The 21,258-nt window shown below is 46.2% G+C and overlaps 4 protein-coding genes across 4 annotated transcripts; 1 reads left to right on the plus strand and 3 right to left on the minus strand.

Annotated features, from left to right (window-relative positions):
• Positions 1-10,195: 10,195 nt before the first annotated feature.
• On the minus strand, positions 10,196-12,935 carry N7508_005010 (uncharacterized protein; the record flags this gene model as incomplete). Its single annotated transcript, XM_058463076.1, has 4 exons — positions 10,196-11,239; positions 11,309-11,388; positions 11,505-11,529; positions 11,604-12,935. The coding sequence occupies 4 exons, from the start codon at positions 12,933-12,935 to the stop codon at positions 10,196-10,198; spliced, it is 2,481 nt and encodes an 826-aa protein (XP_058319554.1).
• A 609-nt stretch (positions 12,936-13,544) lies between these two features.
• Positions 13,545-14,880, minus strand: N7508_005011 (actin-related protein 2/3 complex subunit 2; the record flags this gene model as incomplete). The annotated part of the gene is made up of 6 exons (XM_058463077.1): positions 14,741-14,880; positions 14,130-14,658; positions 13,930-14,071; positions 13,778-13,878; positions 13,675-13,723; positions 13,545-13,624 (listed from the first exon to the last, which is right to left on the minus strand). The coding sequence occupies exons 1-6, from the start codon at positions 14,800-14,802 to the stop codon at positions 13,545-13,547; spliced, it is 963 nt and encodes a 320-aa protein (XP_058319555.1). The 5' UTR covers positions 14,803-14,880.
• Positions 14,881-14,971: 91 nt separating this feature from the next.
• On the plus strand, positions 14,972-17,961 carry N7508_005012 (snoRNA-binding rRNA-processing protein DIP2; the record flags this gene model as incomplete). Its single annotated transcript, XM_058463078.1, has 3 exons — positions 14,972-14,988; positions 15,046-15,297; positions 15,357-17,961. 3 exons carry the CDS (start codon positions 14,972-14,974, stop codon positions 17,959-17,961), a joined length of 2,874 nt encoding a protein of 957 aa, XP_058319556.1.
• A 1,089-nt stretch (positions 17,962-19,050) lies between these two features.
• On the minus strand, positions 19,051-20,438 carry N7508_005013 (metalloendopeptidase WSS1; the record flags this gene model as incomplete). The annotated part of the gene is made up of 2 exons (XM_058463079.1): positions 19,051-20,101; positions 20,155-20,438. 2 exons carry the CDS (start codon positions 20,436-20,438, stop codon positions 19,051-19,053), a joined length of 1,335 nt encoding a protein of 444 aa, XP_058319557.1.
• Positions 20,439-21,258: the final 820 nt, after the last annotated feature.

Below are 21,258 nucleotides of genomic sequence, written 5' to 3' on the forward strand. Positions count from 1 at the left end.
ATTGTCGGTCGGAGGAAGTTAGTGTCAAAGGGATCGATCGTATACTAGCTACTAGAGGGAGTCGCTAGGTGGTTTAATAGCGCAAGATAGCTGATATTATCTATATCGCTATTATAAAGAGAGGACGCGAAGTTAGACTACTAGTTTTGTGATATAATAAATTGAACAAGTGTAAAGTAAGTGATAGAGGGGGAATAGAGGACTTACGGAGCAATAATATCTAATAACGGTGTGTAAATAAAGCAAACGCGATAGATCAATTTAGAAGAGGACCTTAAAACGTATCCACGTGGTTTATTGGTTATATTACTCTACCTCCGTATCTATCTAGCCTAATAACCTAGTAAGAACCTAGAAAGCCTAGCAAGAACCTAGCAAAACCCTAGAAAGCCTAGCCAAAACCCAGAAAACCTAGCAAACCCCTAGTAAAAACCTAGCAAAAACCTAGAAAGCCCAATTCCCACCCTAGCTTCCACCTAAGATCGTCAAAAAGTTTTATCCTATCTTACCTATCCGGGTTTATACAAGTACTTAAAAAGACCTACAATCTATATAATCTTACTAGCTACTAGTCGAATATAGTGGAATAATAAAGAATATAATTAGTATATATGATATATAAGATTTAAAGTAACAATACCCGAATTCTATAGTGGTTTTTTTAAGTATTCATAGGTATGCAAACACTGTATATTGTGAAATATATATCCGCACACTATATATATTTACACCATGATTTCTGACAGCCGTCAAAAAATCAGTACTAGGTTTTAAGATAAACCTTAGTTTAATAATTTCTGACGGCCGTCAGAAAACCTGTAGTGTCGCCTATAGAACTTATCTACGTATATCTAATATAAGGTCAATAAAAAGGTCATAAGTCAAACACTGTGAAAACCATAGCAAAGTCTGACCTTTCTGAGCCTAAAGAACTATAACTACTTATTTAAGGTTGATTCTACGCGTTTATAGCTTTGAACACACTCTAGTTATACTAGAAAAGTATGGTGGTTCAAGGTATAGATCAAAACCGATGTAAAAAACAGTGAGTTATCTTGATGACTGAGCAGTTTTATGATTGAAATAATGCAAAAGTTGGGCCGAGTTGGGTCCAAACTGGGTTTACTGGGGGCCCAGTGCTGGGCCCGGGTTGGGCCCGGGTTAATGAAGTTCAACCCGGGCCCAGGCTGGGTTGGGTTCTGGGCCGGAACCTTGGGCCCAAAATGGGCTTTGCGGAAGTCTACTTCTTTACACCGCAGCTTACAACATGTTTCTTCATGGTTGAAGTCCTATCACTAAGCCCTAGGTGGTTTAGAATAGCCTTGCAAAACTTACACATTACCTTCGGTTCCCTATTAGTAGCCCTAGCTACCTGGTCAAAATAATCCCAAATATCAGAGAAGTGCCGTGAGTCCTAGCGTAGGCGCTTCTTTCTTCCAAAGTCTGATTGTAGCCACTATTATACGAACTCGATAGTTATTTCTTTAGTATATACCATATATAGAGTGACACGGTTAGGTCGAATAGTCTCGAGGTTAGGTGGAATCGGAGACAAAGAGAAGGTTTATAGTGTGAAATCGGAGTCGATTGCGGAGCTTGCGACCGGAGGAAATACCTATTAACTAATCGATGGATCAGGGGTAAGGTCGTCCGAAGGAAGAATTGGAAGGTTATCTAGTAGTGGGAGGTCTATGTCATACGCAGATGATGCGTAGGCATTAGTGAATTGAGACATTAGGGACTGTACACATTGAAGGGTTTCTCGCTGATGACTGTTAGACGACTTACAGAAGATTCTAAAACGCGTAGACTTATATTTGGGGGCCTCGCGATACCCCTGTTCTTCGAAGACAAAAAGATGATATATCAATAAAGGCCTACACAGGAAGAAGAAAAGGCATATTAATTGGTTTATCGCATGCATGCAGAACGGGTAACCCGCGGGTTACCCGCCAAGAACCCATAAACCCATAGGTTACCCGCTACACTTAATACATTCCCTTCAAGTTGGTCCCGAAGTACTGACGGCCATCGAAAAAAGCTTGTACGGTATATAAGGCTTTGTAGAACACCATAACTTAATAATCGTATTAACTGACGGCCGTCAAAAGTACTAGTGCGATTGCTTATGGTCTATGGCACCCTTTTTGTGACGGCCGTCAGAACTTTGATGCCTTTGTTATAAATATCCGCTGAGTTCACTGCACGTCTTATATATATATTTCCTATCTACAGAGCAGTATTCCAACAAGCATTTTTTTCACTACCACAATTATATAGAAAAACGCCGAGAGCAATGTCTATAACATTACCACGACTTACTATTCTGAAAACAAGGCAATTTCCTGAAATTTCACAAAAGAAAGAGAGGCTTTCGGGAAAGAACAGCAGACGTGACTGGAACAGAGGTAAATAACCGTAATTTAATTGACTTAATCAGCAGCCTTATCCATCTTGGCACGGCCTATTTAGGATAGTTATGCTGAAACGGGTTCTTGGCGGGTAACCCGCGGGTACCCGCCAAGAACCCGTAAACCCGTGGGTTTGGGTTTGGGTTTTGGGTCCATACCCGACCCATGGGTACGGTTCCTGAAGTCGTACCCAAACCCGACCCAAAGCGAGGTCTAGATCGAGGGGGTTATAATACCCTTGAGGATTCCTGGTATCGAATTGTCTAGAACCCTAGAGGTACTATTTGGGTCAATACGATGCTGATCACTATTTTCCTGACATAGTCTAACTAAAGCAACTATTAGAGAAGGTCATCCGCAAATAATATCCTTCAGAGCCTCCTATGACAAATGAGCCTTCTGAGCCATCTTAGTCTTGCTTTTCCATAGGCGGTAGATAGGCTTGATCTCGAAAGCCCGATCTATACCATATCGGATGATTTCAAGTTTTTTACGCAATAGGCATCAAAATCCCAATTCAAAACAGTTATAGAAACGTATAAGCCACCAGCCAACCACCCCTTCCACATTTTTAGATAGCTAACACGGGTCTAGCTAGGACAAAGACGCATGTAAATACAAGATTGCCGAGCTAACGGGGACTAGCAGCGGTCTAGATGACTATGTTGGATATACATTCGTTGTCTATAAACGTGTTGGTACGTAACACCTTTGCATGCCGGACCGAAAATCTACTAATAGTATGCTTAGACCGGACGTCTAAAGAGGTAGTGCCAATTATATACATCAAGTCGGAAGGCCTACGCGACTTCCTACGAGACGTGCTGCACGATATCAAGGCCGTTAGCCTGGCGGATGACAAGCCATCGGTAATTGAGACAATTTTTTATATCATCAAGGAGCACGCTGACGTGAACTTAGATCGAGCAAAATGTCCTTTTCCATTTCCTTCCAGAGCTCGACGGATATACGGAGGACATGGACATCAATTCCGACCATGAGTCGGCACATGCGGAGCATCTCCTCTTGCTTATCGACCGCCTTAAGTACGCATAAGCTTCTACTTTGCAGCGTCTCGAATTAATGTTGCAGCACGGTCATATAGTATTATATATGACCGGGCGCTTTTCAAGGACAGATCTTAGCTTCCTGAAACGATTTCTCGTTTGAGTAATAATCCCTAGCACCACGAAGAGGTGTCTGTCCAATTGCTGGAGGCAGCGGCAAGCCACTAGATGATTGTGCCAGGTAGCAGTGGCAGAGCCGTGCAGGTTGCCACGCCGGAAGGCAGGATCACTGGGTGATTGTGCCAGGTAGCAGCGACAAGCTATGCAGGTTGACACGCCGGAAGGCAGGGCCACTGAGTGATTGTGCCAGGTAGCAGCGACAAGCTATGTAGGCTGTCACGCTGGAAGGCAGGGCCACTGGGTGATTGTGCTAGGTAGTAGTGGCAGAGCCGTGTAGGTTGCCACGCCGGAAGGTAGGATCACTAGATAGTTGTGCTAGGTAGCAGCGACGAGCCGTGTAGGCTGTCACGCTGGAAGGTAGGGTCACCCTGTTATATCCATGTTCCTGTAGGGGAGGGGAGGCTTTGGCTTTTATGTCCCTCGGACTGCTAACGTCGACAAAGACCATCTATCTATAAGTTTGGCATAGCACCGCTTTCTTCAACTAGGCAAATATTTCTGCGGAGGCTTTAATTTACTCGTACCGATGGAAATTGGCGGGTGGGACCCGCTAGGGCAAAGGTGTTGATGTTTCTAGGTTAGGTTAAGGTAAGTTCTGGTCCACATAGCAGGGTAGAGTGTAGTTATTTACTTCCCGATACTAGCATAAATGTGGATGCGGTGGCCGACTAGAATAGAACATCTTTCTGGTGGGCTATGTCTAGTGGGCATTACGAGGTCGTGTAGTTGTTGGCCAACCGACGTAGTGTCAAAAAGCGACTAAAAGATTTGAATAGCTAGACGGCATATGCTATTGCCAAGGAACGCAACTATGGGCATGTCAAGGTTTATTTGCGAAGCTTCTAGACTTTAGCTAGTTTAATGAAGGATACCTTATTTGATGCGGTACCAAGCCGTAAATATGCCCGCGGCAGTTGGTTTTCCTGCGTGCAACGCTGTAATATATATAGTAGGCTCTTCTTTGCGGCTTATTGGCTACTGCTTATCATTATCTAGAATTAGCTACCAAAGCCAGCACTAATGAGTTTATGCCCCTCGCTCGGTGAAAAAGTGGTCTTGTATCCCGTCAAACCAATTCTAGGGGGGATCAAGACCATGTCCCATCATTTTTTGATTGATATCTAACGGTTATTCAAGACTACCGCAGCTGTATATCTGGTCGCCCTAGTCAACCACTTCTTAACCACTTAGATCCGATATCTTTCGACACAAGTTTCCTGGGTGGTCTAATAAAAAGGCTATACCACCTAATCCGAATTCATTAGTAGTAGTAAGAAAACTATTCTTATTAAAGAAACGTTGGGCAAAGGTACAGTTGAAAACGTAACGGCGGTTATCAAACAGTGATGAGTCAACACACGGTCAACAACACACGGTCAACAACACACGGTCAACAACACACGGTCAACAACACACGGTCAACAACACACGGTCAACAACACACGGTCAACAACACACGGTCAACAACACACGGTCAACAACACACGGTCAACAACACACGGTCATATTGATTATAAGTGATGCTTCAGTGTTCATGTTTCTGAGGGGAGTTGATTATGTGTTGTGTTGCATGTTGTCTAAGATACAAGTAGGCTAGTGAACAGGTATATATGTATGCACGTGATCCCAGCCTTATTATTATCTCAGCAACCGAGATATTTCAACACGGTCAACAACAGAACAAACGGCCAACAAATATTCAGCGATAGATAGTGAAGAATAAATTGTTCAGAACAAACGGTCAAGGGTGAATAGTCAAGAACAGTGTAAGGAGTGATAAGCAGCAGACTATGCAACCTCTAGTGGATCCTTTTCTTCCGCCGCCTTTCTGAATATACGCCTATACGTACTGAATATACTTGAGGGATACGAGTCTTCAGAAAAATGACATATAGACAAAGCTCGCCCCCATATTTTGAGTAAAAGAAGGAGAACGCTCCGATATCCTTAAATCAGAAAGTCCTCAAGATTCAAATCTCCTGAACGTTCACGCAAATAGGAAAGCCTCTACAAAGTGTAGGGAGAAAACAATAAGACTATAAGATAGAATCAGAAAATTAAACAAAGTGCACGGTCTAACTCCACCCTAGTAAGATTGCTATATGGACTAATATCGACCTCGTCAACCATGCTACAACAGAGGACCAAATTGCAGCAATTAGTACATACACTATGGCCACGCAGTCGCGCTGATTATCCTTTGCATTTCACAAGTGGAGGAGGAAACGCTAGGAAGTCTTTCGTTTATTCCGTAGGTCTTGTGAGCAATCCTTGAGCTAGCCAAATCTTCTGGTAAACAACCAAAATGATAATAGAAAACAACTATGGTTGACTCTAGATACATATTGGTGGTATTGTGGTACTCTTCTATTCCCTATTTTCCGCTGTAAAAATCAACCCCTACCAGATATCATCGGTATATGAAGAGGAGGAGTAATTTATAGAATGTTCTATCATTTGATTAACGTGATTTAGACTAGGTTTCGAGAAATATTCTATGTGAGCAAAGTGGCGAAACTAATTTCGATCTATTCTGTATGCAGGTCAGTATTGAGGGAGACGGCATCTTAGTTCGTCCCTAGGTTCCAACAACCAGGTGTTACGATATATGATATGCCAATGAAAATTCATTACTTACGTGGTATACGCTTGACAAGGAGACTGTGGCTATACACGTTGTATTGTATTGTAAGGGTTATGTAAGGGTAAGTATCAGATAAAAACAGGGTTTTGCAGGACATTCCGTAATCAATCTATATTCAATAAGACGTTTAGGTCGCATTCTTATGTGCGCCGTTATCATAGAAGAAAGTTCGCATGATTACTTGTAAGTGTAAGAAAACCTAGCTAATGAAGTCTGATTTAGGAGCCAATAAGTGAAATAAAAGCGGCATATTTTGGGGCTACTATTGTCTTAAAGGAGGGGAAGAAGAATAGGGTGCAAATTAGCACTTAATAGAGTGGCGTGTAACAGTGTCAGTTATCTCCGTAGAGCTACTCTTCATACGCATTTATAACGGTGAACCTCTTTTCTTGTTTAGCGGACAAACAGAGCCTAGGCAATGGCTGACGAATAAGCTATACTTACTTTATAAATAACATTCTTTAATACGGTTCGCCAATAGCTTCATCAATAGTAGGAAAGTGCCAAATCTAGGAGTGTGACTCTATTCTATTCGTACTGTAACTAGCACTATATTCAAGCCCTACCCAAAGAATATAGTAATCCCCGCGCAAAGAAATCAGCGCACGGTAGGCTTCACGGTCTGCGACTAGAGGAATAATCTACAAGCTAGCCTTGATACGTTGCGCCTCGGTAAAATAACGTATCGAGTGAACCTTCTCTGCATGGCTTTTGAACGCTCGATGCCCACGAAAAGCAAGTCCGCATAGTTTATTAGGGCAAGAGATAAACTAGTCTCTTTCGAAATTACGGAGGTGCTTCTCGAAATACTCTCTTGCCTTCCGTGCTAATACAAAATAACATTGATAGTTTGGCTCAAACACGCAGAAGAGATAGTGCCGAGTTGTCAGAGAAATTGGACGGTCCCGTGGTTCTGGTGATAGAGAAAACCGTTGTTCTGATCGAGTGGGCTCGTCTAGCGAGGTCTCCTAGCTTTCGGTGGTGATTGTATACTACGCCGACTTTTTGGAAACCAAGTTTTCGGATGGCACCCTTTCGACACGGCCAAGATCAATAAGGGCATTTATTAAAACAACCCTTCGCGTGACGTTATCCTCTTTAGAGAGCTCCTAACATAGGACTTATATTAAGTCTGCCACTCGGCGACGTTCTTTGAGGCGATAGGTAATTCTTTAGGGCTCGTAAGTATCCTGTTTTATGTCTAATAGCGATAGATCAAGTTGCTTGTTGATTTCCAGAGTATTGATAGTGTCAAAGAACTTTTTGCGGGCACTAGTGAATGTTGCTTCCTTCAAATTCTTTTTTGCTGTCCTTAACGCAGCTTCCGCCTTCGCTTTAAGCTCTCTAATTTTAGTACCGCTTGCATTTTTCATGGATCCGTAAAGTTCTTTGGCCTCTCGAGCAAGGGTATCACGTATCTATTGTAGTTGGAGGATCTCCGGGTGGTTTGAAAGCTTAGTTCTCTTGCTCTCGGGTAGATCATCGTATTTGGACGGAGCTCGAGGGTCAATATAGCGACTTTAGTGACTAAGGATATTTATTAATGCGTCTTCCGAGGGAATTCCAAGGAATAAAGCCTAAATATGGGTCTAGACCCGTTCGTTTATATATTTCTAAAATATGCTAGTATAAACATGGCCTATTACTTGCTATAGCAAAGGGAGGGATGCGGTTTCTGAACAAATTTTGTATGTTAGTCCCGGAAAAATCACTATAACCAATAGTATCAAACTCACTATTAACTACCTCACTAGTACCGCGCCGAAGGTCGTAGGGTTTCATTGCCCTAATCATCCCGACAGCCAAGCTTAGCCGCTACAAATAATAGAGATACGTGTGATACCTAAGTGGCTTTATAGGGTGAGTAGCCATTCCAGAATAATATAAGTCTGGCTAGCGGCAAATTGGCACATTGAGTTTGTCTTTCTTGAATTTCAGTCTGACGGAACGACGTGGTAGGGAGACACGAGCCATAAATATATCTTCGATAGAACGTATATTTGCCGAAAATGCGTCGTCAAGTATTGCTATTGTAAGCATAAGGACAATAACGTCGAAGATAGGTTGTTTGACTTTAGATATTAGGAAGATTTTCCTTTTAGAAGAATTAGATTGGCGTAACATAGATCCTTGCAATCACTAACCTCTTTAGTTTGGTATAATAACCCTTAGTATGCTTCAAATCAATTTCTATCACAAGATAGTCCCGGAGTCCTCTAGGATTTGGGAGAAGAATCAAACTAATCTAACCGTAGCATAGTGTTTTTAGGTCATCCTCTCTAAGGTCCCAATCTTTATTATCTTCCTTATTTTTATCTGCACTACCGAAGAAATACTAGATATTAGTCCGCTCGTTTTGGTCAACATAAACTAGCGCACCTAGTCGACTGGCGGTATATACTAACACTAAAAGGAGGAAAGCGAGTTGAATTATTTGACGACTATCGGGATAGGGAGTTATGTCTCTTGTCCAATGGTGGTAGAGAACGATATACAAATTATTAACGTTTATCACGGGCTTCTCCCTAATAGATAAGTCGAGGTTGTAACGTACGACTAGATACTCTTTTATATACTATTATATTTTAGTTAGAAATATCAGAAAGCGAACGAGTGAAAAGGCAAAATCATACTTATATCATTGATATCCTGACAACTCTTCGCATGAAGACTTCGCCCTATAGTTTTGCGGTAGAGCTAGCACTATTGCCTCTAGTTCTTATATAAACTACTAAACTTCTTGATCTTGGAGTTATCAAGAATCCACTCCAGAAAAACTATAACGTCTCCCTTCTATGCTTCAACAAGAAATTGGAGTGGATCTTCCCCTAGATATTCACAGTGCCTGTTTAGGTTAGTCTTATATCAGGACAAAGAGTTAGGCACGTTATTACCTAATCTATCGTCCTTTAATTTTACCAATGTTGTTCTTGGTTGAAGTAGCATGTCGTTTTTGGATAATGCCTTTCTTAAGCTATTGACGACGTCGCCGGTAATACTTAGGACTATAAGCCTGCTTCTTTCTATTCGCAGTGGTATCAAGAACAGACATGGCATGAATTGGAGTAGGAACTAGGTAGTAAGAAAACGAGAATAATAGTAGAAAAGAAGGAAAGAGAAAGAAAAGAGAAAGAAAACTGTAATAACTAAGAAATAGAAGAGACCTAGGAATTGGAAATTGACGATGTACTTGCAAATCTTGGACGAAGTGCCCTAAGCAAGCCCATAGGTTGACGGGGGGCAGAGTCTCTTTAAATATTAGAACGGAGTGCTTGGAGTGTGGGAAGCGTTCAGCATTTAACAAAAGGACCTTTCTATTTTTGCAAATAGCGGCTACAATCGGTCAACCTAGTGGGCAAAACATTATGACGTCCCTGATTGTCTACCATGAGTACCCTGAGTGAAGGGTGAGCTAATCACTGAGCAACCATGAGTGCTCAGGGAGCGCTCTCTGAGCACTCAGTGAACAAATAGTAAGAGTGGGCAGAAATGAGTCACGTGATTGATTAATGACTAAGAACCTGGTAAATAGAACGCTTAAAATGGCGTCAAAACTAGCTGTTTTCGGCGTCCAATTTACCGTCACCTAGCGTTGTGGTGTAGCCCAGTGGCTCAGTTACTATTGAAAGTTAACGTAGAGACACTTAAACTACGCGTGGAAAGACTACAATGCATCGAAGATAAAGATATGGGGTAAAAATGTTTCAATTCCATTGAAGTTGGTCTGGTGTAAGCACTTCCATAATATGACCCCTTCGCATTTGTCCACGTGTCTGTCGTTAACTACCTTCGCAATCCAGGCGAAATTCTCCTTTTTCTTTTTTTTTCCCACTACCTTTTTGATTGGACGATATTTCCGTTTCCTCATTTCGCTCATTTCGTCTCATAACTTTCATTCTGCGTATCGTAAATCGTGAATCATGACCCGGGCGTGATGGTCAAGCGATCAGGCTTTAGACGCGGGATGTAGTTCGTAAGGTCGGTCGGACCGGCTCGCAACGCTCCTTGGAGATGAGAACTTCGAACATGTCAAATCCAGCTTCCAGCTGCTCCATGATCGCCTGATCTGGAACATCGCGCTTCAGGAAACTTAAGCCGTAAAAGCTCATGCGGGCAACAGTGTTGACACGAGCAACAAAACCAGCTTTGTTGTGGTTAGGAAGACGAGTGGATGTCATCAATCGCACGTGTCTCTCAGCACAAGGGCAGTGACGAGCGGTATTGGCAGTACATTCATCGCAACAGCGACAGGTGGATAGGCAGATGCATTTGTGCTCCTTGGTCAACCAGTAAGATTCGAAAGAGGAGCGGCGGCGGCGTTGTTCTCCGATACAAATGTGGTTCAATTTTGCCAAAGATGCATCACGGTCGTCCTTGAGTTTTTCATCGGTCCAGCTGATCGGTCCCAGCTGGTTTCGTTCAACGAAAGGCAGCTCATCGTAGGGGATATCGTCAGGGAGCACAATGACTTGGTCCACAGTTCGATACTTGTCGGACAGTAGCACGATAACGCCTGGAGCAATGGTATCAAAGCATGGGATAAGGGAGCTCCACTTCTGATAATATTTCCCTTCTTTGTTCAACAGAATGCTCAACACGTAACGTCGATAGCCAAACCGATCAAAGAGGGCCTCTCCTTTCTTGTTGACGATTTCAGTCGCAGATTTAATGTACCGTCTCTGGTATTTCTCGATAATCTCTTTCTGGAGCATTGCGCAGATTTCCCGGGAGTCCATCACGATCTTGAACGCAAATACGATGCGGTAAAGATGTTCAGCCGATGGCAGAAGGAAAGCTAGGCTATGGGCTCGTCTCTGTGCGTTTTCGTCTTCGGCGAGAGAGCAAAGCTCGATGTTGGCAAGTTCGATAACGACTCGAGCATAGAGAACATAATAGAGGCTTTCAACAATGTCAATCAACACAGCAATATCGTTACATTTCATGTTCTCCTCGCTGCGTATGATCCAGAACATCAACCCATATGGTGAATCGTCTACCTAAATGGGTAGAAAACCCCGTTATTCCTTAGGACTAAGTGAAAGGAAGGGATGGGTTTGATTAAATACCTCAACACCGTATCCCAGGAGTATTGTCTGCATGAGCTTTGCCATGGCGTAAAGCTTGATGAAAATGCGCATCACAACACCTAGGTGAATCATTCATCAATCCTGTCCAGTCCGTGAGCCACAATCTTTGTAGGAGATAGAGGCGAAGTGGTCGATTGAATCATGATCCATTCATCGCTGCTAACAGTGTGAGTACGAGCGCCGGAACCCTGAAGCGAAGGCTAGAAGAGAGAGTTGATTAGTGTCAAGTTGGAGAGCATGAGACATATTCAGTCCTTTCGTTCTCGTGACTTACTGCGAAATTGTCAGCAGTTTGGTCAAGAGATGGACCATGCAATGGCAGTGCTCTGTTGGCTGGAATAAAAGCAGAGAAATTTAGAGCTTTGATGAAGTCCGGGTCGAAGTCCTCACATGGGTCTTTCTTCAAGCCAATAGCAGCGTAGTTACTTGGGCCAACTGGAGGCTTCTTTGAATCGTTGTCCTGCATATCCGAGTCGCTCAGCTGTTTCTCCAGATCATCAGACTCCTTAAAAGAATACGTGCTTGAGCCGGAAAAGCGGCTGATCTCCTTCCGTGAGGGTTGTGACTTCAAGGTCTCTGACTTGATATCCGGGTTGGATGGGCTTCTTGGAAGGGAGTGATCGGCTGTCTGCTGCTGCAAGGCAACTGACTTCTTCTCGAAATATCCACTCTGTTGCTGCTTCAGGACCTTTGACTCCTTAGTGCAGGTGGAGCTGATGGTTCGAATGGAGATGTCACTTGTCTTGAACGGCAGGGCATTGGTATCATTCTTGAAGTAACCACTGATCTGTTTCTTCATGACCTTGGGCTCCATTCCCGCGTAGGGATCGTCGCTTTGTTGATCTGAGCGGTATTTTCCGCTGTATCGCTGAGGAAGAGTGGGCCTGGGAGTGTCATCATCGCCTTGCGATGGAGGGGGCAGCAATTCGGCCTGCTCGTCCATGAACATACCGCTGGGACGCTTCTTTGGGCGGTCGAAAATCTTGGCTGGGTACGTGATAGGTAGGTCTTCGTTCAGTGGCTTGGTGCCATTGGCAACACACTGCTCCAGGAGGTCGGCTTCGTGTCCGATCGAGTCAGCATATTTGAAGAAACCATCCTTGATATCTTGAAGGCGCAGCTTAGATTCAACGATGTTTTCAGGTGTGACTTGAGCAACGACGTCGTCCATCATTGTCATGCTGGCTTGGAGGTGAGCGTTTAGGCACTGCTTGGACAGTATCTTGTGAGTGGCAACGCGATCGTCGTCATCTGACAAGAAGGCAGCAACACGAGCCTGGGCAAGGTTTGTAGCCATTTCAACGGGGTCCATACTGGCAGCAGAAATGGACTCAAAGCTTTTGGGGGTCAAGGGAGTCATGGGCATCCGGGACCCCGAAAGGGAACTCGAGCTGGTGGGTGTGCGATGGTTGTCGGGGTGTGAAGCAGTGGGGGATCTGTGATGGGGGTCCACATGCAAATTGCGAGAGTGGTGGTTCTTGACACAGAGTTGAGATGCATGTACGCTAAAGACATCGCCCTGAGGAATGGGGTCAGATACCTTGCGCTTTGCCTTCAAGCCCAGCTTGGCTAGGGCCGTCTCCCACTTTCCGTCAGGAGCCATCATGTAGACAAAATGTAGAACAGAGAGAAAAAAGAAGAATGGCAAACATCACTACTTTTACTCTCAGGTATATGTCCCAAACGGGGAAAGCGGGTCCAACTAAGCGGCGAATGGCGCGCAATCAGCCCCTTCCACTTACTTTACAAGAAAGGCCATGTACGTGACTGTTGACCACTTAAGCAATAGGCAGAGGGCAGTTGAAGGACTGCACAGAACATGCATGTATGATAATCTACACACGATATCAGTTGAGGCTATACTGTTGTTCTGTTTCATAATTCCTGCTATGCAGATTCGAGCAATTGCGGGTACTGAGTAGCTTGGACGGAGTAAAAGCTGGCCAAACGGGCAGGTCATACTTTTATGGCCTTTGTGCTTATTTTGTGTTCGAGATTTATGCGTCACCTGCATCTGCATGTCCTGTATGGAATCCATATGTATTTGCGTTGGAGAAGGTCAAGGACAAGGCGAGGCTCTACTTGCGCAACAGGAACGAGGAACATGGGAATCTACAGAATACAACATTTTGAGTTAAGAAAGCAGGCTAGTTTGGAACAATCAGATTGGCTTATACAAAAAGGTACTTCTCAGGCGAATATCAACATCCCAGGTCTAAGCCTGCACTCGGAAGGTACGACCACTAGCCGTCTTCCGCTCACGGTCCTCGTTCTCGGGTCTGGCTCGGTTAAGAACTGATTTACGTTAGCAGCTATCCATTGTATGTGCGAGCTGTGAGGTTTACCTTGCAGGAAGTCTGCTGTGCGCTTCCTCATACGGGTGTGGATGTAGGCCTAATGTTGGTGATTAGTCAGCCGCTGGTTATCAGTGGGCACGTGGGTCCTTACCTTCGAGGCCTTGATGTGGTAGTGGAAGTAGTCACGGAAGGTCTGGATGTGAGAGATGTTCTCATAGCGACGCTGGGGGGTCAAGTGACGAGGGAACAAGACTGCAGGCTATGTTAGTAGGGACTGGGGGTATATCATGGCGGGCACCTCACCAAAGGTAACATAGCTGACTTCGCCTTCGCCAGCGCCCTTAATACCAGGAACACCTGCAAGCTCCAGAGGTGGGTCATTGCGGAAGAGAACCTGGGGGGCGTTCTGTAGTGTCAAGACACGTCGCCGGGCATCAACGAATTCCTGGAAGCTGTTAGTACATGCCCTTATGGATTGACGGGAAATTGGACAATTGACGCACCTGAAGGAACACCTTTCCGAAAATTCGGTCTGTCTCTTCCCGGAACACAGTGCTGAAGATTACAGTAACACGGTCGAAGTTGGCCTTGATGTAGATAGCCTCTTCCTCACGGTAATGAATCGCCATGACCTCACCACCCTCCTGAATACCTGCTGGTGCTGACTCTGATGTGTATTGAGAAGCCTCCTCGGCAAGCTTGTTGAATTCGTCGAAGGCTCTCTCGAACGGAGCAGCCATTGCGTTCCGCTTCAGGAGAGCAAGCTTCATAATCAGGTCACTCCTGGCTTCCTCCTCCGCGGGGAGGTTCTCAAGGTCGATTTGTACTGAAAAATCATAGCCCGGTTCGGGGGAAACGATGTAGGGTCCATATTCCCTCTCCAGAACCTCCTGGGCTCCGTATTGAACCAGCTCCTTGAAGCATTTCACGTGGATCGAGATGAGGATCTTTGTCTTGGACTCGGGTGTGCTGAGATGGAATGTCACTCCATCGAAGTCGGAGGCCACTTGGTCAATGGAAACGGGGGGAGCGCTGCGGTAAGCTTGTTAGTTGGGAGCCTGCGTGCGATGTGTATACAATGCGCGAAGAGGTGCGGGGTGAGGGCAATTCGTACTCAGAGAACCGCTCCGTCAGGAGGGACTGGATCAAAACGTTTTGATAATCTAAGAGAAGCATGACGGGCAGGACAATGGCTTGGAGTGTAGTATTAGAGTGGCTGTTGTCGAGGTGCCGTGATCGTCATGGGCGGTGGGGGAGCCGGAGCGGTCGCTGTCGCCGCCCGTATTAATTTTATCCTATCGATAGCAGTCGGAGATCCCAAAAATTTTCCCATCCACCCCCAACGATGGTGAAATCATACTTGTACGTGCGGTTTTCAGAAATTCGAATTGCTTGATCTATGAGCTAACATTTCTCTAGCAAATTCGAGCATTCGAATACGTTCGGGCTCGTCGCTTCGGCATCCTCGAATGCGATCTGGGCCAAAGAGGAACAGACCGGTGCTGCACGCCAGACAGGCACCGGGCGGGCCATTGTCGGCGCCAGTGAGGAAGTTCTCTGTTGGGATGTGAAGAAGGGAGAACTTTTGGGAAGATGGCGCGATTCTGCTTGCAGAGCGCAGGTTAGTGTGGTCACGCAGAGCAAGACCGATGAGGATATCTTCGCAGTCGGGTAAGTCTCCCCAATTGGCCTGGCCCGGATCGCACACTCTAACACTGTTGTTCTTTCAGCTACGACGACGGAAGCATTCGTCTCTGGGATTCGCGAACCTCTACCGTTCTCATTTCTTTCAACGGTCACAAATCCGCCATTACACAGCTGGTCTTCGACAATGCAGGTGTGCGCCTCGCCAGTGGTTCTAAGGATACGGACATCATAGTTTGGGATCTGATCACTGAGACCGGTCTTTTCAAGCTCCGTGGACATACGGATCAGATCACCTCGCTGCACTTCTTGTTCCCTTCGGCGGAACTGCTCACTGCTTCCGGCATGGGTGACCATGCGGGTTTCTTGTTGACCACCGGCAAGGATGCGTTGATCAAGGTGTGGGATTTGGCCTCGCAGCACTGCATCGAGACACATGTGGCACAATCGAACGGCGAGTGCTGGAGCTTGGGCCTTTCGCCTGATCAGGGCGGTTGTATCACAGCCGGCAATGACGGTGAATTGAAAGTCTGGTCGATCGATGAGGCGGCTATGGTGGAGATCTCCAAGGAAAAGGTTGGCGTGGACGGTCGCAGAATCCTCTCTGACCGAGGAACCTTCTACCGAAACGGCAAGGACCGCACCATCGGCATTCGCTTCCACCCCCGCTCAGACTACATTGGAATTCACGGCTCCGAGAAGTCGGTTGAAGTCTGGCGAATCCGTTCCCAGTCAGAGGTGCAAAAGAGCATGGCACGGAAGAAGAAGAGAAGAAAGGAGAAGGACACACAAAAGGCCGAGGAGAATGGCGCAGAGCAGGAGGCTGACAAGGCTGATGATGTTGCCAATGCTCCTGTGTCCGAGGTCTTTGTTCCCCACGTTATTGTGCGGACTGGTGGAAAGGTTCGCTCTTTCGACTGGATGCTCAACAAATCGAACGGTTTGAACCTTCTGGCCGCTACGACGAATAACCAGCTTGAGGCATACAATGTTGTGCCGGCAAACAAGAAGAACACCGACAGCGAAGACACCGACTACTCTCGGAGTCTGGCCGTTGATATTCCCGGTCACAGAACCGATATTCGCTCAATCGCATTGAGCTCCGACGACCGCATGCTTGCTTCTGCCTCAAACGGCAGCCTCAAGATTTGGAACGTCCAAACAGAGAGCTGTCTACGAACTCTTGAGTGTGGATACTCCCTGTGCTCTGCTTTCCTTCCTGGTGACAAGATCGTGGTTGTCGGCAACAAGAACGGAGAACTTGAGGTATTCGATATCGCATCCTCGACATTGCTGGATACTATTAAGGCACACGAGGGACCTGTTTGGTCACTTCATGTACACCCCGATGGAAAGTCGATGGTCAGTGGAAGTGCGGACAAGACTGCCAAGTTCTGGGAATTCAAGGTGGTTCAGGAGGAAATTCCTGGAACCAAGCGCACCACCCCCCGTCTGAAGTTGTCACACACAAGAACCTTGAAGGTGAATGATGATATCCTCAATCTTCGCTTCTCTCCCGATGCTCGTCTTTTGGCAGTTTCTCTGCTGGACAACACCGTGAAGGTCTTCTTCGTCGACTCGTTGAAGCTCTTCCTCAATCTCTATGGACATAAACTTCCTGTTCTGAGCATGGACATTTCTTACGATACCAAGCTAATTGTGACCTGCTCTGCTGATAAGACAGTCCGACTCTGGGGTCTGGACTTTGGTGATTGCCACAAGGCCTTCTTGGCTCACGAAGACAGCATCATGTCAGTCGCCTTTGTTCCCCACAACAAGGACGGGAACGGTCACAACTTCTTCAGTGCTAGCAAGGATCGACAGATCAAGTACTGGGACGGTGACAAGTTCGAGCAGATTCAGCGTCTTGTTGGTCACCACGGCGAGATCTGGGCTCTCGCTATGAGTCGCTCTGGTGAATTCATCGTCAGTGCCAGCCACGATAAGAGTCTTCGCATCTGGCAACAAACAGATGAGCCACTCTTCCTGGAGGAAGAACGCGAGAAGGAAATGGAAGAGCAATACGACAGCACACTCACCGCATCTCTCGAGCAAGACGAGGACGGTGAAGATGGTGAGAAGCCCGAGGCCGTCGACGCTGGAAAGCAAACAACCGGTACCCTCATGGCCGGAGAAAAGATCATGGAAGCTCTGGAGCTCGGTATCGAAGATCTCGAAGTAGTGCGCGAATGGCGCCTAGTCAAGGCCGCCAACCCCAACGCCGCCGCCCCAGACCGCAACCCAGTCTACCTAGCCTTGAACAACGTCTCCGCCGAACAGCACGTCCTAAACACAGTGCAAAAGATCCCCGCCGCCGCACTCCAAGATGCCCTCCTGGTCCTCCCCTTCTCCGCCCTCTCCAACCTCTTCACCTTCCTCAACATCTTCGCCGACCGCGAATGGAACGTCCCCCTCACCTGCCGCGTACTTTTCTTCATCCTGAAGACCCACCATCGCCAGATCGTAGCAAGCAAGATGATGCGTCCAATGCTGGACAGCATCCGAGTGTCGCTGCGTCGGGTCCTCGCCCGCCAAAAGGACGAGATGGGCTTCAACCTATCCGCGCTTCAATTCATCGGAAACCAGATCCGCGATCAAGGCACATCGGACTACATTGATGAAGAGACTTGGGAGGAGCAGCAAACGAGAAAGGGAACCGGCAAGAAGCGCCAGTTTGTTAGCGTTGCCTAGGTCTAGGTTGGGATATAATTGGTTGTGTAAAGCATGTCAATTGGCGTTGTTTATTCATTTTCGACCTTACCTTGGAGGGTCTCTACTATCTGGTTGCCATACAAAAGTTTTATATCCTTGGGAGTTCAAGAGAATATCAAGGGATGTATCATGGATCGATTTCAGAGTAACATAGATTTGATTCGAATGTATTTGTCTAGGGAATCTGAGAGCGTGTCTTACCATGTCGAGAGAAGATACATGTACAGTCTTCCCACCTGATTAATATCGATAGACGGTGGTCGCTTCAACCTTTCAACCGACTTTCTTCCGTACATAGCTATATATCTTACAACACGCATCAAAGCGTTACGAAGGGCAATCTGAGAGTTAATTGACCCGCGACAGTAGGTATTACATTGGTGTTTACAACAATAACTTTATCGTGGTAGGAGATTTCCATTATTCTAGCTATTTTAAAGCAGATATATCCAATCGGTCGAGGTGAAACGAGAAATCTGTTGCGAAACATTAGCAAATGCTTCACGGCAAGGATAACTATTGCTCTCTTCTGACGACGACAATCGAGATCAAAGAAAAGCAAGCATCAAAAACTCTTTCAGAAGAACCATTCTAAGCATCGACAACGGGGGATTCCCGTTATACCTCTTCCGGCTCTTCCTAAAAAAATCCGGTTCTTGAGAAAATATCTCATCATATAAGAGTCTTCGTGGTGCGATGCTTGTTTTCCTTTTCTTTGCCTCCAATGCGGCGCTGTCAGGAGTGTTGACTGATACATACCTGTCACTTATTTATTCCAGTGTGGAGGACTGATCATCTGCATTGTTGGTCTATTGTCCACACTGTAATTGGGTGTTGGAGAAAGAAAGGAGTGGCTCGGGGATTCAAGGAAAATTGTGAAAGAAATTTGGGTGGAGCTATTTATGCTTTGTCATGGTCACGTGCTGGGTTCTATAGAGATTAGAAAGGAGATAGATGAAGCTTCGGATTTCATATTGAGACATAAATTATTTTCATTTAACATGGTACATGGTTTTTCCATAAGGGCATAGTTGTGTGCAAGGTAGAATAGAACCGTTTGAGCCCTATTTAGGAGGAGGGCTTCATGGTTCCGCAGCAGGAGCATGTCCACCACAGCGTTTCCATGAAGCTGCCGCACGAGGTGCAAACCCACCCAAGGGGTTTTTTGTTGACACCTTGGTCTAGGTCTTTTAAAGAATCTTTCGCACGGGTGCGGTTCTTGAAGGCAAATGTATCTTTGGGGTTCTTCTTGTCATCGTCCGCTTGATCAGGAGGTAAAGATCGTTTCGTTGAGGCTCGTGAGACTGATCGCGAGGTTTGATTAGGAGCACTGGCTAGTGTAGACGTGCACCCTGGGTTAGACGCATATTCTGGTTGAGTATTGGTCGGAAGCGGCCGTTCTGCTGCACAAACATCACAGCATAGAAACCGGGAAGGATTCTCCAGAGTGCACATGGGGCAGGTCCAAGGTTTGTCATATGAGCTGTTATCGGCTTTTTGGTTTACATGCTGACTCTCATTAGAGGTTGAGGCTTCTTTTGGTGGCACAGATGGGGTATCAGAGGTAATAGGCGGCGTATTGGATCCAGTAGGTGGTGAAGATACGGTTCGAGGTCCAGCTGGATGCTCTTGACTGGGTGGAAGATATGAAGATCCATGCTTTTCTCGTTCTTCTTCCTGTATCAGTTCAATGAAAGCCTCCATAATAGCCCGCTCGTTTGCGTCGTCCTCTTCGGCCTGAGTCCTGAACCCATTCCTAGATGCCTCTTCGGCAAGCTCGGTGCCTCTGTCTGTGCCAGAAGCGCAGCCCGCGGTGACTTCAGAGCGCCTCTGGGCAGCATCGGCACGAAGTTTGCGTAAATCTGTTCCCCGGAGAACAGGGGCACCGCCGAGCTTTTTCCCAGAATTTTTGCCGAGTACTCGTCGCTGTTCGGCAGCAGCACGAGCCTGGCGTCGAGCTTCATCCAATGGAATTCTTGTGCCACCAAGGCGCTTTCCTTGCGATAGGAAGCCCTCTCCGGTGTAGCCTTTTCTGATGAGTTCCTCATGCTCGTCGCGGAGTTGATTCCACAACGCATGAAATTGCTGGTTGTGAGGGCCAATCACATTGTGACAAAGTCTGTACTTGATTAATCTGTGTACTTGGTCATATCGTAACATAATATCACTCACTCATGAAGCATCGTATCCACAACTTCTTCGATGGGTAGAAATTGTTTCTGGTCAGAGGGATACCGTAGTCTCAGGCAGATTTTCTGACCGTGGTTGACATTCAATCCCAGCAGATTTCGCTGCTGTGGAAAGAATTCACATAGCGCACCCACTCTCCAGGCGCGCTGTCGCATGATCGGTTTGACTAAGGACGCGACCTTGCGCAGGATGAAGAGTGCCTCCGATTCGCGGGGGCGTTTCTTTTCATGGCGGTACTCAGATATTAACGTGTCAAACTCTCTCATTTTGCAGGGCTTGATCTTAGATAGTCTTGCGATCTAACGAAGGGTATTGTCGCCAGCATGTGACCGAGGCCAGATGTCGCTGCCTCCCTTAGGATAGCATACTCCAGGGTCCTAACCGAGTGAATTTCGCATCAAAACTTGAAGTGGCAGTGGGATAGATGACCACCAGGTCTGTCAGCACAAGAAGTGACAGGATGGTTCGATGCTCATCGTGCTTCGCATTGATAATCAAAGCAAGGCAACCCTCGCCGCCTGATATATCAGGTTGTATTTTTATGTTGGAACTTGCTGTCTTCCGTAACTTGCTCAGCCAATGAGGGCATTGAAATCTCTGTCATTTATTACTTGCTATTTCTTGCTATTTATGCTATGCTCATCCTTAGTAATCCGCTCATTCGGAGTTACTATAATTCCGGTTCTCAATCCGTATTCATGAATGCAGCACTGACACACCCCCTCAGCAAGCGCAGTGTCGCTGGCTTGCTGCCACTGGGAATAGCTTCATGAATCAGCAAGCTCTCCAATTGGCCCGTCAACCTCTCCCTGGCGTCTTTCCAGCATCCACCAAGTGGCTGATGTCCACCAAGTGAAGCATTTTCACAAAACGCTCGTGCTGCTGTCTTGGCAGCAATTTTGTGAGGCCGTCGGCTACCATTCTGGCAGTAGGCACCCATCGGATCGAAATCCGGCCTTTCTGCACTTCCTGTCTCAGCCATAGGTGGTGAATGTCTACATGACGAAGCTTGGTGTCGAAGCTAGCATCCTGAGACGTGAGCAAGTTGATCGCTCTCTCATTGTCGCATTCAATGCTAATAACGTG

Source organism: Penicillium antarcticum, assembly GCF_028974205.1.
Source record: "Penicillium antarcticum strain IBT 31339 chromosome Unknown utg000005l_segment0_segment0, whole genome shotgun sequence".
Lineage (NCBI taxonomy): Eukaryota > Fungi > Ascomycota > Eurotiomycetes > Eurotiales > Aspergillaceae > Penicillium > Penicillium antarcticum.